This window comes from Aquila chrysaetos, chromosome 16 (assembly GCF_900496995.4).
Source record: "Aquila chrysaetos chrysaetos chromosome 16, bAquChr1.4, whole genome shotgun sequence".
In the NCBI taxonomy this organism is placed as follows: Eukaryota; Metazoa; Chordata; class Aves; order Accipitriformes; family Accipitridae; genus Aquila; species Aquila chrysaetos.
The window spans coordinates 13646429-13664794 of NC_044019.1; the positions used below are offsets into that span (position 1 = coordinate 13646429).

The 18366-nt window shown below is 40.4% G+C and overlaps 1 protein-coding gene across 8 annotated transcripts in view; it reads left to right on the forward strand.

The window, feature by feature from the left end:
• PTPN5 (protein tyrosine phosphatase non-receptor type 5) overlaps nucleotides 1-18366 on the forward strand; it is an 86018-nt gene that overhangs the window by 20579 nt on the left and 47073 nt on the right. For 5 of the 8 annotated variants that reach the window (XM_030039666.1, XM_030039668.1, XM_030039667.2 and 2 more), the window contains one exon: nucleotides 2945-3056. The exons of the other annotated variants lie outside the window; for them this stretch is intronic. In XM_030039666.1, the coding sequence (XP_029895526.1) occupies nucleotides 3047-3056 (10 nt within the window). In that variant the 5' untranslated portion in view covers nucleotides 2945-3046. The remainder of the gene's footprint in view (nucleotides 1-2944; nucleotides 3057-18366) is intronic. 8 annotated transcript variants of the gene reach the window in all.

An 18366-nucleotide genomic window follows, 5' to 3' on the forward strand; every position in this document is an offset into this window, starting at 1 on the left:
CACTCTGCCATCAAGGTTTTCCTTACAGTCACGGGCACATGGCAGCGTATTTCATCTACATCATTGTAAAGTAGGTGTAAAATGCTACCAAATCTGAATATTGTTTTCACGTCAGTTTTGCACTGATAATAACAGCAAGATGTAAGGTAATTGAAAATAAGGCTGTATGCATTTTTCAGAGGCAGGAGTGATTCCTAACTGTCCTTGCTTTAGTGGTGTTTTCTTCTGATCATTCACATATTGTTGGAGAGACAGGAAGATGGGTCATGTTAGGCAATAGATGGGCTTATTTCCTTCAACAGTTTAAAACTACGCCTGTCCCCCTAAGTTACATGGTGGGGGAAAGAGGAAGCAGAGGAGGAATGCTTGAATTTAGAGGCAGTGTAGGGAAAGGGATTAAGTGTAGAGTCTGGCAAGGCACCTCTACTGAAGGCAGACTACAGCAGTTGCATAAAGCTTAAGAAGAGGTAACTCTTTCTTTGTAGAAGCTAGGAGGACCTAGAAAGACAAGCCTTGTGCCTACAGCTTCAGCATTAATTCTTATTCGTTTGGCCTCTCTGGAAATGTCATGATACCAAGTTCCTTGCACAGCAGTGTGTGTAAAGACAACACTTTTATACCAATATTTGAATATTATGGTGGACTGCAGGCACTAAGGAATATTGAAGAACAGCTTTTGGGGCTACTGTCATTGCAAACAGCTCTGTGTTAAAAACTAAGATATGTGATCAAGTTACCTTGTATCAGGTGAACCACAGTAACTATGTATACATATTCTTAGTCTGCTTTTGTAAAAGCACTAGGCACTTCTGGCTTGAATTTTGGCAATCTTGTCTTCTGTTTGCATTGGACTGAGAGCATACAGAGTCAGTTACACTTCCACTTAACAGAAGTATTAACTTTATATACTGGGACAACCTGTTCAGGTACTGGAGCCCTTCGTGTCAAGACAAGGTAGCATAAGGCGAGCTGTATAGAAAGGCATAGCATCTTTTGTTAGACCACTCGATGTAGTTTGGGGATATAATTTGGCCTTCAGTAGTGAGTCAAGAGGCACCAATTCCTTTTTTCCATTGGCAATCACTTATAAAATCCAGTTACTTCTTGGTTCTGCCCCTTATGGACATGCTGCTGGAGTGGAATGAGTGCATTGCAAAGCCTGTTTCTCAGGAGCTGTTGCACGGAGCTGGTGATTATGTCATCAGCAGAAGTTTCAGGGGAGCAATGAGGATGCTGATGGTGGACTCAGAACTATCCACACCGTCTCTTACGGTGCTTGTTGGTTGTTTTGAATGGCACCTGCTCTGTAAAAGAAGTTGACTCCCCTTGGGACTTGCCTGCTAGACATCTTTTCTGTGTTTGAGCTTTGACTTAAGACACATCAGAAAACAAACTTAATAAAAACATCTAGCTGAAAATAATTAGTTGTCATCTTTTCCTGCAAGGGAGGGAGAGGTGTTTTTAAGTGGCTGTAAAAGTATAAATACCATCTGTATGCTTTATGCCTGATTTTTCTGGTTTTAAGAATAACTTTTGGATTATGCTTTGACACACACTGTGTACACAGACAGTGCTTCTTATTCTTGGACCTATATAGTTCCTCCATGCTATGTTTGTATTACAAGTGAAAGACAACGTGTATCCAGACCTTTACAGGAAGTTTCCTCCCTTGACTTAGTAGTCCCTTGTCCTAGGTAGCAGAGGATTGCTTAATACAAAGATGTGCTATATCGGTTGAGGTGATATTTTGAGGAGTACCTCACACATGACCCTGCTGACTTGCTTTTACCTGGATGCAGTCTTGTTCTATCCTGGTGTCTTCTAAGACTGTGATTTGCTTTTAAATATGTTTTTCTTTAACGTGCAGATGTGCTTATCTATATGCAGTGGTCACCTCATGTCCCAGAGGTGACATCTGGATATCTAGGTAGTCTTTGATTTACTAGCCTGTTCAAAATTGGAAAGATCAGTTTCTAATGAAATGAATTCTCTGTGATTTCAACAGTACCTCTGTAGGAGAGGGCACTTTCAGGATTTAGCCCTTTATACTCTTGTTCTTAAGGAGACTTCTTGATTGGGTTTGTAATGCAGAGTGTGTTGGCATCAACAGAAAGAGTTGTATTTGTTTCTGTGGGCTTTGGATGAGACTGTGAATGAACTGGCCTGATGTTCACAGTGCGAGGTGCTTTAGAAGTAGATGACAAATCATACAAGCCTTGGAGGCAGAACACTTTATAATCTGGACAAAAAATACAGCTCTGGCCCCTCCCTTAGCAGAATTTGGAAAGAATGAAAAAGTCCTTGCAGTTTCTTAGAGGTGAATTTCTTTCTACATGCCTGCATAACCCTCTTTGCCCATGTTTTTGCTATGCTTCAAGTGACATGCTGGCCACAGTCTCTGAGGCTATGATGGACTGTCTGTTTCCAGATTATGTATTCGGTTAGCCCCACTGTGTGGTAGGTATGACACATTCAACAGTCCTATACAAATAAGTAGTAAGGATTTCTGTCTTGTACTCACAGACCTTTAAGCGGTTGCTGAAATTTTAATGAAATTGGCCATTATGATTTCAGCTGAAGGCTTTTTCCATATGGAGCAGATGGGTCCTAAGGGAGCTTAACTTATGGATCACCCCCTTTTCCTTAAATACTAAAAGACTTTATGGCACATAACCCTTTGGATACCTGGAAGGCTTCAGGAACATCCCAATTCCTGTATGAAGGCAATAAGCACAAGCAAGTCGATCAATAACAACACAGGAATATACTTCATCTTCTTTCCATGCTTCACTCCACAGATCAGTGGCTTGATATTTCCTTTATGGATGAACATCACGTCATGGTCTTTTAGAATTTCTTTTCAAGAAAAATTATGTGTAAAAGCCCTGAATGATTCTTGGACATCTGATAGTGTTAAAGGTTAGATTTTTCACTTATTTTTTAGGATTCTAGTGCATAAAGGACATAAATTATAATCCCAGGGGACCATCTGTCCTGGAGCAGACATTGGAACTGAGATACTATGTGACTGAAAGGACTTGAGTGCATGTCAGATGGTAAGTAAGACAAGGAAGATCAGATATATCATACTGTCACTTCAGTACAGATGAAAAATACAGTCATAACCCTCTTTTAGAACTTGTCCTAATCTTCGTGGAGAATGAAAGGAACAAGGAACAAAAGGAAAAAAAAAAAAAAAAAAAAAACAGAAAGGAAAATTCATTGCAGGTTGTAAATGTTTTGTAAAGCCTAGTTAGCATGGAAGGTACTTTTTGCTAGATCTTTTTGTAGTGCAGTGTATCTTTTAATCTAGCTGTGGTTCTCACATTTTACCTCCATTACCTACTTGATGTCTATGAAGTTTAACTAGGATTTCTAAGGAAGCCTAAAGGATTGAGACTTTGTCTCCTAAAAGCTCCTTAGAAAGTCCTTTTAAATCCAGTCCATAGCTGTCTCAAACATGTTTTTTATTTAATTATGGTAAGCGGTAAGTAAATTAGCTCTGTTTAATCATCAAGGCAGTGGGTGTTTTCAAGTCATTCTGCACATGGTTCTAAGCATATTCTGTCTCTTACCAGAAAATGTTTCCTATCTGCCCAGTGAGGGCTCTTGGAGCTACTGGACTTTGGACTTTTAATCATGCACCTGGTGTAGATAAATCTTTTTTTCTTTTTATTGGTTAGGTGATCTATTTACCTTCTGGTTACAGCCTAAATATGCCTTAATGCTGCACTGGACCAGCCTTTCATACCATCTTGCAGGTATAGATATCTTGCAGACTATTGCAGTCTGTGGTTGTTTTCACACCAGAAGTAAAAAAGTACAGAAGCCAGTTCAGCTGATGTGGGTGTGCCTTTGGAATCAACTCCAGACTGTGAAGGAGGCCCAGCTCATGGAAAGAAAATGCTGAAAGCCTTTATTAGGGAGTGTTTGGAAGGCAAAAACATGTTCTGTATGCGAACTAGCTCTAAGGTGAATGGGTTCATCCTACATGCTGTGTGCTTCACTTCTGAAAAGCCATTTATGAGCTGTGACCTTTTATTACTTATATAAGAATCCTGAGAAACTTCAGGTAACCTATAGATACTTCTCCTGGGTGTTCACTTTCTCTTTACAGCTTAGATATAAGTGGTCAGCTTTGGCCAGCTCATAGTCAATGCTTGCCACTCATTTGATGGCAGAAAGGATGCACTTTCCTTTCTGTAAGCTCAGAGAGTCATGCTAGTGTTCTTTACAGCCTTTGTGCTATAGTCTTGTCCAGATCCTCTGAGGCCAGTGTTAAACCTAGGCCATAAAATGTCAGTATTATTTACTTTGAGGTGGCATGTAGGTGTGCTGAAAAATTGGAAGCCTTATTATGTTAGGACGTGTACAAACATGCAGTAAATGGCAAACATTTGCTTTTTGCCTCAGAGCACTTACTCTTGATAGTATAGTGTAAGTAAAAACATGTTATCATATGTTACCTGATCTTTATAGTCATAGACTATATTAATTGCAAAGCAAGATGTAAATGCACTTCTGCTGGTTATACAAAACAGTGAATTCAGGGATCACTTTGCAGAGTTTATCAAATTTATCCCTGCACTGAAATTTGTAGTAAAATGTAGTTAAAAGTATGGAGTTAAACCACGAGTAAATTTGATCCATCCACTGACATAGAAACCACACACACATCCTGTTTTTAGCTGGGTATTCAAAAAAAAAAAAACCAAACAGACAACTATATGTGCTATAAATAGAGTATATGATTCTTACAGATACTGAGTATATTCAGAGGCCTTTCACATTTCACTTCCTATTTCCTGTCCACCAATATGGCTGCTTTGGGGGGAAATGTGTGGATTGTTCTGGTAGAAGAATGTGCTTTTTTGCCCTTTTTTTTACCCCCTCCTGGTTTATATGGGGCTTCACTTCTTCCCCTTGTGTTTTCACTTAGGCTTTGACACTGTCCTAAGAGAAGTGTTCCCCTCTTTATTCGCTTCTTCTCATCTCCATTGAATTCTGCTTGGCCAAAATATCATGTGTTCATGCACATAGCCTGCAGGTTGTTCATCAAAAAGATCTTTAATTCAGCGGTGCTACTGGCTTACTCTTTATACGTGGGCAATACAAAGGGAAGTTTTTCAAACAGTTTTGTTTTTATTGCAGAATAAAGCGTGGGTAGTTCTGCCTTGCAGAAAAGCTTAGCCTGGGAAAACCTGATGTGGGAGGGGAGAAAGAAAAGATCGACAATCATTTATCATGTGACATCAAAGTGGAATAGTTCCAACAAAAAAACTTGTGGTAAAGCTTTCCAGCTGAATGTGAGCTGCAGGTCATGCACTTTCCTTCGTGTTAACATAATAGTGTCAGCATGGAAGCATTAGTAAAGTACCGTGGAAGAAAGTCTGTTTGTATAGGCTGCCTCTGGCAAGCGTGCTTGCTGAAAAGGTAGCCTGAGAAAGGCCTCAGTCTGAGGTGGCTGAACAGACTGGTTTTGGCACAAGAGGCAAAGACAATTAGAAAGTATCAATGATACTAATTTGAATGAAGGCTCAGGAAATGGTTTATAAAATGCAAATCCATGTCTTTAAAGTTAGCAGAGGATGCTCCAATAAATGTTTGAAGTATAAGTCATTGTACAGGCATTGTCATGGGACTGTAGACTGGCCCTTGTTTCAAATTTGGCTAAGAAAAGGGTATCGTTCTGTTCAGCTGTCACAAACACACTAATAAACTTCAATATTGCAGAAAATGCTACATAGAATGTGGTCGAAGGTTTCCAGGGTTTTAGTGGCTAAGTTGAGCAACCAATAAAATGCAAACAAAGAAAATACTGTCATTTTCATTACAGGGCATGTGAGCTAATGAGAAACTTCTAATGCATTGCTTGGTATGGGTAGGTTGGAGGGCAAATGTTAAACCAGTGTTCACTTTCAAATTCTGAAAAAGGCCTTAAGAAACTGTTAGGATGTATTTGTGCCAGCCAATGAGAAGGGATGGTGAAACCATAAAATGATGGACTAGATTGAAAAATGGTCATTTTAAGTAACCAGAAAGCTATTTATTTCACAGAACTGCCTCGAGTTAGATTTTGCATGTGCTCACATCCAACATAGCACATGAAGCAAAAAGTGTGCAGACTGGAATAAAACTGGATGGTGTTTCTGGAGGCTTGAAAAGTTTTGCTGTAGCTTTATGACATAGCCATGAGCTCCTGTGGTGCAGGTGGAAAACAGGATACAGATAAAAGAGGTCACATGAGTCTGTGGGGATGAGCAAAATTAATGTGCTATTTTTGAAGGAGTGTGCACTTGGGTTGACAGTTCGAAGTCTTTCAGTTAAATCTGTGTTAAAGCAAATTTCTTCTGCAGTGTGTACAGAAAACACTGCAGAAAATTAAACTGATGAAAATCTCAGTCCATCTCTGAACAGCATCTAAGAATCAGATGATGAAAATGAGGTGGTTTGCAGTGCCAACATGCACTGCATCTCCAGGTTTGCATCTCCAGGGAGCGTGATTTCAGCAAAGAGTTAAATTAAAAATCAGTCTATTCTTTTTGCCAAGTATCTATTTGGTAAATTATCATGTGCCAGTTTTAATTCTATGGTCCTTATTGCTTTAGTACAGTTTCTTTCAGGTTTATATAAGACATTTTGCCTTCAAGGAACTTTAAGACAGGTATTGGCTATCTGCAATACATGAGAGAGTAATTGTTATATCTTGTGGGACAGATTGTAATCCTGGTTTCATTTGATGGTGTTGCACAAATAATCCTGATGACTTTGGGGAGATTCTTAGAAAAAGAAGAGCAAAGAAGTGAATAAGGAAGACTTAGTCTGACTCTGTGTGGTTTATGTGGCTTCTGTTTGAGAAATAAAATATAGCAATATACTCAGTGGAAAGAACACTTCTCTGGGAACATACTGGAAAGAAGAAGAGATTGTTTTCTTAATGGTTTGGCAAACACAAGTTGAGAGACCGTTCATTTAACATTGAGCTTTCATTACATGGACGTTCCATGATTTCACTGTAGTATTTATAAACAGTAGTCCGCATTTCTAATGAATGCTTGATTCAGAAAGAGATTTGTGCTTATGAAATGTTTGTATAGTAACATGAGCAGAGTTTGGCTAACCATATGCTTGCATGTGGAATGCAAATAGAACCATGAAAAAAGCCACTCTGACTTTGGCATGAAAAATCCCACCCATTTTCTTGTAAGGTTGTTTTTCTTCTTGTTCCATTACAAATCATGAAGAAGTGGCATTCACAGCACACTAGGTAAAAGTGGTGAAAATGTCGATTGCAGCAACGAGAATCAAAAGAAATGTAACCATGGTTGGAAAGTTTAGCATTTACCAATGGATTAAATATGTGGGTAACATGTATTTACCACGTGTTACATGCTGTATGGGTAACGGGTAAATACAGCAAAATTTTGTCTTTGTTAAGATCTTAAAGGAAAAGCAATGACTTGGAAGGTAATGTTTGGAAGACATGTTGTATGGTATACCTTTATGAAGGGCTGGACAAGTTCTTAGGCATTTTTTATGATTCTTCTTGTACTTAATCCTTTTACAAGCTGGACAGGTGGCAAGTAAGTTGACTTGATGCTCTTGCTTCTTCTACCCTGTGCATAAAATGTTTTTCTTGCCTTATACTAAGTAAGGGGTATAACTGGTAAAATGGCATTTGTAACTTAGAGAGACTTGAACCTATTGACGCTGTCCCCTGATGTATGCTTATTCCTCTGCCAGCTCCATTAGCCCAGCATAGCGGTCACAGCATCAAGGATATCTTTTTCTTTAATACCAAAGATAATACTCTGTTCTTCAGACTGGGATTTTATGAGGCATTTAAGGAAACTGATTATTTGTTTTCTGCTGAAGTTCCAGTGGAAGTTGGAATCCTTTGGTCACCTTTCAGGCATCCTGCATGAAAACACAACAGAATCCATTTGCTGATACGTCCCTGGGTCTCTCTTTCACTAAGTGACTTTCTACGTCACCATGGAGAGATTGCCATTCATCACGTCACTGTAACTAGAAAACCGTGAAGCTGCGTGGTCTCTGGCGATGCTGACAGTTTGGTATTGGTGGACTATGCATTTTCAAATTGTAAACTGCTACAAAGGTTTATCTTGAACTTCAAAAGACCTGGTAGGCCACGTCAATTGAACTAGAGCATACAGGTTTCTGCAGTCAGCAGTTTGTGGTGGTGTGTTGTGAAGTGGTGTGTGTTGTCATCTTCAGCCTAGCAGCCCAAGTAAAAGATATGCACAGGCTGATCTAGCACAGTGTTTTGGTGCAAAGCTCCAGCTTGTGATTTGGGTTTCCACAGCAAGGTATTCTAACCACTATGCTGCTGCTTCCCCAGCAGCTGTGAGTTTTATCTTGGTTTCCACAAGGCTGTACATCTGTTTTCCTCCAGGTGCATTCCACCCTGCCTCTTTCTTTCCCAGATAAACACTGCATTTCCAGTTGCAGTGACAGAATGGTGTGGGGTTTTTTTCCAAATTGATGAGATGAAGTTGCCTCTTGTTTGCTTGATAATGCTGTACTGTGCTTGCAATGAAAAAATAATCAAATGAAGTGGAACGCACCTGAGTTTGGGCTCACATTCATATTCAGTTGACCACACCAATTATTTGTTTTTGTTTCAGTCTTTGGACCTTAATACAAGAATGTCACTTGAAAAGTTTAAAGATTTGTCAAGAATCATGAGCATATCTTGACAGGACATTGAGACATACTTAATATGGTATGACCCAGGAGTGCTAGCAGAAGTAGGCAGCTGTATTTCAAAGGTGGATCACAGAGTTTGGTTTTTTAAAAACAGTTTCTGGAAGTTCCTAGGAAGATTTGGATCCTAAGTCCAAGGTAAAAGTACATTCTACTGTGTCTCCACTACTACACAAGCAGCAAAATAGTATCTCTGGGCTGTCACTTTCCTCCAAGGATTATTCAGGACTGTTCTGTCAGTCCTTCTTTCACCATTCGTATTAGGACAGTCTTCCCCTCCTGTGCTCTTACCTCTCTCTGTATGTGGCTCCCACTTTTTAAGCTTGATCTTCAACAGTAGGGACTGTCACAGAAGTTAAATCTGACCATGTGCTTTATCTGTGTTAGAGTGACATCAGCATGGTATCATCTTTCTGTCTTTTTTCCTGGTTTCTGATGAAGGAAACATGGTCATATGGACCTGAGGAGAGCAACAGAAAACTCCAGTTACAACCCTGCTCCAGATGATCATAGAGGGGGGAAGAATTACGGTTGTACTTTGTTCCTGCTGTGCAGTTAGATGTAGCAGCCTATGTACATGCAGCATGACAAAAAACAGGTGGGGCATGGTGGGATATTCCCTGAAATGGCGTTTCTTGGCCTGGCATGTCTACCTGTGAGGCCGTGTTCCACCCCTCTGAGAGTGGACAGAACTGAGGTTATATTTGGCCCTGGCTAGTGCTGTAATACTTCCCCACATGGGACTTTCTTGGGTTTTGTGCAGGTGCAAATATCATAAACATCGCTGCAGTTTAAGACCTGTGAAGCTGCGCTGTCTTCAGACTGCCCAGTTTGTAGTATTTGATGTTCTCACAACTGCACCTGTGTTTTCCTATTTGAGAGTGGCAAATAGACATGCATTTGTGTGTTGTATTTGCAGACACACAATTAAAGGAAGCAAAAATATAAGGTAAGCAGCAGTTTGAAAAGCATGCCAGTGTCAGTTTCAAAAGCAACTATGCAGTATTGTCTCCTTGTCTTTCAGTGTGAAATGGACTCCATATTTTTAAGCTGCTTTTGAAAATGTAACTTAGGCCCATCTTTTGAAAAACAGTTAAAGTTGCTTCAGCAGAACTAGGGTCCAATCTGACTGGATTGGGGATTTTGAAAATTTCCCTAGACCTTTTGAAAATCTGGCTTCTTAATGCCCTAAATTATTTAGGGAGGGGTTACCCACCATCATGTTTCTGACTAGAAAAATGAATCAAAATCAATGTCTGATTTCTGCATTTGCCTTTGAAAATTTCCATGAAGAGCTCACAGTGGCAACTGGGGAATGACAGTCACAGAAAAGTTTAACTAGATTTTTTCCTGCTTCAGAGTTTAGAGCAAGGTATTCCAGAGGAGAGGGATGGAAGACTCTCTACCCTAACTCTGAGGTTACTTAATTCCCAGGAGGAAGGAAGTTTTCAGTGTACTGCACTTCTTGCATATGCTGCCTTGTTTGATTTGAGCTACTGCCAGGTGCTGTTTTTAGTCTCCACTCAGTCCTTCTGCCAGGCTTTCACACTCCTCCTCCTCCTCCTCCTCCTGTGGGCTTCTCTTCTATGGCCTTGTATTTATTTTCCTTCTTTCGTCTCTTCTCTCATCAGATATTCTTATTTCCATTATTCTCAAACATACTCACACCTTCTTTTGTGACTTTTGTCCTCTTTATTCTCTGCTTTTTGCTGCTAGTCCGTTGTCTAGCTTAACTTTCATCTTTCATGTTACCTGATGAGAGTGCTTTTGTAGGACCTCATTTAATGTTATAGAACAGACATTTGAGAGGTCAGAAATACCAAAGGGCCTCTTTCAGGGATGTGGGATCCAAAACGGTGCAGCGTTTTGAATTGGGCACATTGTTAAGTACCAAATCTTATGCATGCCTCATAGTCACTGTTTGGGTTGGTGGACTAACTGATTGATTAATGGACAAACTAATCACATAACTACATGCTGAAATAAGCCGAAAATCAGCCTGGTGAAAATGCAAGTAATTTTTGAGAACAGAACCTTGCTGACATGTCTGCAACAGTCTTATAAACTGTTATTTCAGCTGAAGCAAACCACCCTTTGGAAGTCTAACGTCTGTTGCCACAGTATCTCAAACCTCTACTGCTTTTGGAAATCATGCTTTCTAGACCTCTGCTTTACCAGTTTGCAGATTGAGGTTTCGTGCTTTCTGTATGCCTGCTGGTGACATCTCTGTCACCATGGGACAATGCAAGAAACCTCAATGAGAAAAATATTTTAATAAGGATAGCATTAAGAAGAGAGTGGGAGGGGAATACCGTCCCCAAGAATTAGAGGTTTTAATGATGGAATGTTTTCTTCATTGTATCACAGTTCTCTCTCAGAAGAGCAGTCTTGGGAACCTGAGACTTGCTTTATCTTTGTGCATCTTCTTATCTCTTTCCACCTACTCATGATCTCTGATCTTTGTTAATCTGGATTTGCTCTGCATGTTCACAGGGAAGAGTTCTTAAAGGAAGGGGGAAGGATGGCAAGAACTGAGAATTTAGCACAGCTGATGGAGAGCAGGCATTGAGTCATGCTGAACTGTCCAAAAGCAGTGAGGAGCAGTCTCCCAGCCCTGCTGCCTGAGAAGGGTTGTCAAAGCAGGGATGATCATGGCATGGTCTTACCTGGTTGTTAGATTTCTAGCTGCAGAGTGTTGTACTAGGAAATCCAGTTGAATGCAACCTGGGAGTTCCCCATGGTCCTTTCACCACAAAATGTGCCTTCCAATTGAGATCTGGCTATGTTGCAAAAAAAAGAGATGTATTCAAGCATGTTATTGAAGGAAAAGGGGAGTCTTGTCTTGGTGAACCTTCCTTAGGAGCATTCAGAGTGGAACTGAGGAGCTTAAGCTCTCAGATTTAGTGGAGAAAGGAGAGATTCTGGTACTCTGTGAGAAGAGCTTTTGGGAAAACAGAAAAGGAGTTGAGTAAATATTGATGTTTGACTTTTTTGGGGTGCATTTTAGCAACATCTGTCAAGCTTCCTTTAAAAATACCCAGCCAGTTGTGGCTTAACTGTGGATATTTTCCATACTTACTTCCCAGCATAAGGAACTGGCATTTTAATTTCACAAACAAATCTACCAGCTTATTAGATTGTCGTGGTTTAACCCCAGCCAGCAACTAAGCACCATGCAGTCGCTCACTGACTTCCCCCCCACCCATCGGGATGGGGGAGAAAATTGGGAAAAGAAGTAAAACTCGTAGGTTGAGATAAGAATGGTTTAATAGAACAGAAAAGAAGAAACTAATAATGATAACACTAATAAAATGACAACAGCAATAATAAAAGGATTGGAATATCCAAGTGATGCACAGTGCAATTGCTCACCACCTGCCAGTTGAGGCCCAGTTAGTCCCCGAGCGGTGATCCCCCCAGTTTATATACTGGGCATGACATCACATGGTATGGAATACCCCGTTGGCCACTTTGGGTCAGCTGCCCTGGCTGTGTCCTGTGCCAACTTCTTGTGCCTCTCCAGCCTTCTTGCTGGCTGGGCATCAGAAGCTGAAAAATCCTTGACTTTAGACTAAACCCTACTTAGCAACAACTGAAAACATCAGCGTTATCGACATTCTTCTCATACTTAGCTCAAAAACATAGCACTATACCAGCTACTAGGAAGACAATTAACTCTGTCCTAGCTGAAACCAGGACAAGATTCATCTACCTGCTTACAGAAATGGAAACCCAGTAGATTGAATTTGTTGTCATGTGCTTTACCATCGTGGCTTTCTGGTGGTTATCTAAGCTTTACGTAGTCTATTCTGTTCAGGTTTTGTGCTGTACTGTTTCCATACAATTTCATCCCTGAAATTGCGCCCACCACTACAATACGTGCTAGCACTGGGTTGTTAGACTGTTCTCACCATGGGATCTGAATGCCTCTTCACTGTAGTCTATTTGGCTTCTTGTGTGTTGCACCCCATGCTGTGGTAGCAAGCTGCCTGGATATTACTATATTGTGGTTCTTTGTGCCTACCAAAGAGCATGAATGCTTATCAGGTGTCCTTAATAACATGAACCTGGCATTGCTTTATTTTCAACTCAGCTGTTTAGCTAAAAGAATGTGTTATTTAAAAGAAGAAAGCAATTTCACCTGAAAGTAAATGGCCAAATGGAATTTTATTTAGTCTCGACAATAGAGGCCATTTGCTGTTGATGATTGCCATCATGGCATGCTTTAAGTGAGAACAAACATACTACCCCCCTCCAATACACACAGGCCTTTTTTCCTAACAGATTTATTCATTAAGCATATGTTCAAAGACTACAGCTATTACCACTTTTAAATAGAACCATTTTTTCATTGCTTTTCATAGATACAATGTACAGTGTTATGAAAAACCCATTAACGTTCCGACTTAATTAACTAACATATTCTATTAAAACTCCTTTCTGCTCCAGCAGTTGTTTGACAATAGGCAGATAAATACTGTATGTTGGAGACCGACCTTCAAATGACAGTCCGAAGTTGCTGCTTTGCAAAGTCTTTAGCAGTTTGAATGCCTTTGTCTTCCCTATATGTATATTAAAAAGGTCTCTTACTTCTGAGCCCAGAAATAGGAGGGGAGGTGGTTAGGCTGCAAGGCTTGGTCCTAGCTTCTTTGCACAGGCAACGTTCCTGCTGAAATAGGTAAAAGTTTCATCTGACCAATTTTGCAGGCTTTCAGGGAGAGGGATGGCACTTCTGAAAGACACTAAATGCCTTCCATTTTCTATGTCTTCTGTGGGGGACAAAGATAAATACAGAAAGCTTTTTCAGAATAGGTCATTTTTCTTTCGTTACATTCATGCAGGGGCAAAAAATGGCCCTTTTTAGCACCCTGCATGCTCACCGGTACTGGCAGGTTCTGAATGTCCTTTGCCTGGATATTGAAGAGTCTGTGCTATTTTCCATAGGGGTAAATGCTTGTGCAACAGCTCTTAGGTGAAGCTTCCTTTGTTCTTGAGGTTTTTCTGCATGCTACTAAAGTGCTATTCCTATTGTGTGCACGTATGGATTTGGTGATGCTATGTCTTTTCAGTTGGTAAGACCATATCAAGATCTGCAGAGATGAAAGGATGGACTATAATGTTATAATTATCCCCCAAAAGTAGGACTTGATATTTCCTTGATTCATCTTTTGTCTTTTGTGTCTCCGCTCATCATATCTGAAATAGATCACAGTGCTTCTACCTGGGCCATGCATAAAATGTAGCTCTTTCTTGTCCATTCTGCTTATGATCTTCCCAGCATAATTAATGCTGTCTTCAGGAAAAAGGACCAAGAGAGTGTGTTGCACATAGCTGTCAGTGGGAGTTGAGGGGTGCAAGGATAAAAAAAATCTTCTAGTAGAATCTGGCCCCTGTGGAGGAAGACAGAGGTGGGGTGGGTTTGAAAGCGCTGCGTTGGTCCTTAAAAGCAAAGGCTGAGTTTTACAGTACTACTCAGTGCAGGCTTAACTTCTTCATATTGAAGTCAAGTGTATACCTCAGTGTGGGAAGAGACTTGGTATGAGGTGTTTGGCATCTCCTGTTAATGCAGATGAAGTGTTCTGGATGGCATAGCAGGAATATAGCTGTGTGGATGAAAACTTGCTTCCCATTGACACATACTGCACCCACACTTCATAAGGAACATGCTATGGAAGGCAACTGACTACCCGTATTTCAAAATATATTAAAGAAACAGCAGTGTTTCAACATGGAGACAGCACAGTGGGGCAACTAGGAGTCCATAAGGATTTGTTTGGTGCCTTTGTGGTGATCTGAATTATAAATGTTATGAAGTCAGGAGCTCCTGACAAGGAAGAAATGCTTTAATCAAGGCCTGAGAAAACAATGTTTTTGAATAGCCCCAATCTGTGTTGCATACATGAGGTGGTAAAATAACTTGCTGTCTTTTCATCCTCAGAATAGGAGGTACTGTGAGACCTTTTATACCTGTAGCAATGGGACGTTTTAAGTGTACCTCCTTGGCAGCCATGCCTCCCACAAATGCAGCATACCTGCCACCTGCTTCCATGTAACATCAGATCGTATTCAAGTCCTCTCCAGAATGGTCTCGGTCTAAGGTATCAAAGAGCATTTCTGCACTGTTTGCTGAAGTACAGAAAGAAAATCCCTAGGCTAGCTGATACCAAGCTGCCTCTGGAGCTAGAAGTAGAAATGCTATGCTGATGCAGGATCCAAAATGGTGTCTCCACAGAACTTTGCTTACCACCTTGCAGACCTGGTGATCAATGTCAGCTCTTGCTAAGGTAACTCAGCGTGAGGCTGTGTGGTGTGAGGTGCAGTCACCTTAGATCAAGCGGAGCCTTGGGATGCATGTCTTCATGAGAGGTTTGTTTCTTTAGATTGTTTTGTAGAGTGAAGCTCATGATTGCAGGCAAGTGGTGCAAAATCCTCCCAGAATAATTGCAAAGCTCATCATCTGTGTGTGCTTTTTTTGGTCTCACCTTCTCTGACATAGATCTGTAACAACTTGTACATGTCTGCTTATCTATCTAGACAAAACATTGCTCTGTGTGTGTTCCCTCACTGGGAAAAGGATGAGAAGGCAAGCTGTTGTATTTTTTTAGTTGACTACTTAAGGCTGTGTATCCATGTTGATGAGCACAGTATAGGAATCCATATAGGCTAGACACAAGTAGGCAAAGTGGACTGTTACCTTCTTCTCTGTGCACTGTTCACTTTTTGTGCTGCTATGTGGTTAGCTAGGGGGAAGGAGAGATTAAGGAGACCATTATACCTACCACATTTTAATAATCTAAGCATGCCCCTAACGTGAAGGGACTGCAGTTACAGAGGTAGCAGAGGACTGAACTGGAAGCAATGATATTTAATTGTGCAGGCTTTGCATTGGGCCTATAATGGAGTAGCGCTGGATGAAAACAGCAGTCCAGTACAGAGATAAAATGGAGTGTGGACATCCTGTTTCTACATGTCCACACCTTTATCTATACAAGTGCTTTTTCTGGAGCCTAAGTTACAGTATCTGAATGATACCCTTGCTTTCTGAGGAAGCCAAGCTGTGCAAGCATAGCCTTTTTAAATGCATGAAAGAAAGTGAAATGCTTATACTTGGGATAGTACCCTTGAGGCATGTATCAGGTTTGTGGCTGAAGATGATTGTTGAGATGATTGTTGGTCTTGATATAATTTACTTTGCTCAGGAAAGAGAATGTCTTTGAAATAAATGTTGAATGTGATAGTGGCTTTCCTAAATGTTTTTGCTGAAGGCTCCAGGGCATAAGATTTTAGTCACTTAGTAACGCAGGCTATCCCCCAAATGAATGACATCAAAATGTTTGCGTTTGAACCTGGCAGGAAGCCAGCATATCACCCATCTGCTTCAAGGTGCAAACCCTCTCATTCACTGGAGCAGAAAGCAGATTTAATACCTACAGGACACCAGGCTAGTAAGTCACTGAAGAGAAATTAGAAACACACAATGGTATTAGCATTAGAACTGTAGAAGTTACTCATTTATGAGAAGAAATATGGGATTTTTTCAAGCAATACAAGTGTGCTAGCACCAATTCAGGTGATAGTAGTATGAATAGTAAATAGCTTCAAAAGTGCATGAAACCAGAATGTGTTTGTTTCTTTTAATTGTCAGATTCACTCTTGTATCGCAGGGGCCGTTTGACTGGTTTCAAATTATTGCTGCTATTTTTTGATTATGCATTCAGGCACATTTAAGTATATCCTGTAGTTAAAGGCTAAAGGCACAAAAATTATAATTTGGGTTTGGGAGGGGAGAGTTGGTTATCCCGTTTCAGAAAGAGAATTCAACCCAGTATATCTCAATCTGCATTGCTGTTGTGCTGTTGACAGTTCTCCCCGGCTATGTTGTCTGTGCAGGGCTGATTCATGAGCAGTTAAAGCCATAGCTCTTTAACTGTGGAATTACAGAGCTGCTTTGTGGGTTTCCATTTTCAGTGTTAAAGGGAGTTTGCAGGCTAGGAATAATTTGGGACAACCAATTCCACTGACAGTCAACTTGCAGTCTGTTTACAAAAGCTCAAGGCACCTCCAAAATTATCACCAGGCACTTGAAAACTTTCACTGAAGAAAACAGCATAACAAAGAAATGTATTTTTTTATTAAAAAAAAAATGCATCTAATTGTTAAGTGGTGATCAGATGGACCTTAGGTAAGGGTTTTAATAGGAAGGGAGGAAAGAGCCTTATGCAAAAAACAAAGAAGCTTTGAATAGAGCCCTGATTGAAAGATGGCAAATGCTAATTATATGTGGGTGTGATAGAAGTTAATATTCACTGTCTCTGCCCGCCAAGGGTCTACATTGACTTAAGAGCTGTAATTTGACACCATATTTAATATTGTAATTGTTTCGAAGCAAACACTGCTCTAGGGCCCCTAGCTGCCATGAGAAATAGCATATCCTTTAACTTGACATGTTTCTCAGGAGAAAAGGAAAAAGGATGGTGCTTAACAATGCATCTTGTGTTACAGACCTGCAAGCATTAGTAGAGCCATTAAGAATAAACCTCTTGTGTATTTCATTTAGTAGTGGGATGACGACTTATATGTGGACAAGGGCATAACTAATCTTGCATTGCAAATTAAGAGCAACTCCTCCATTTTTAGTAGAGACACAGCAGTTTATAACAAGTAATGGAGGAGAAGCGGACCCCAGCAGATGGTACAGTAGCTCTCATATACTTCCCATATGGTTGCTTTATCAGACAGTCCCTTACTGCTTCTGATGGCTCCTAGCGGTTCATATTTGCTGAACCTGTCTTTCTAGAGCAAGAGAGCCTGATGATTTAGTTTTCTTCCCGCTCCCATGTAAGTGAGGCTTACACCTGATTTAGAGTGGTGTCAGCCAAGGGTATTGTAAGCTGCTTTTTCCTTGTAACTCTGTTTCATATCAATTATGGACTAGAGTTTTGGTGAGATGATCAAATACGTAACTTTCTCTCATACTAGATGGGCTAGGTATATTAAGCAGCCAATAGCACTGTGTAGGACTCCAGGTCTGGGAGGAGTGCTATCTTGAGCATCTGGTTTCTTCCAAGAAGGAAGAGTTTGATGGCAGCTCAAATAAGGTCTCCCAGTCTCACCTTTCAGTGAAACAAAGTCTCTGGTGGCAGGCTGCATCCTTCCCTCTTCAGGACTGACTTCATAGACCAGAGTCTTGTCTTTTAAAATTGTGTTTTGCAAATTCTTTTGATTATTTCGAACAAAAAAACTGTATGGAGGCAGGGAAATTTGAGAAGGTTTTGAGTTTTGCTTTTCTCTTTCCCATTTATTTTCCCCTGCAGTTATCATTTTTTTCATGAACTATTTCTTGAGCAACATGATGATGAGCCACTCTAGGGGTGGGGAGTGCAAGTTGATATAGAAAGGCACGTTAATGCTATGTCGTTAAACTCTTCTGAGACTGGATTTTGTCTTTGCACTTCAGGCCTGGAGAACACAACCACGTTTTCAAGCGAACAGGCTTGCACCAGAAGAATTACTGAGAAGCAAGGCTGAACACTAACTAAGAACAGACTCTTTCTCACAGGGAAAAACAGGCTTACTTTTTTAATTGCTAATTCTGCTTAACAAAATAAAATCCTTATTTAGTTCCTAACAAGCCCTCTG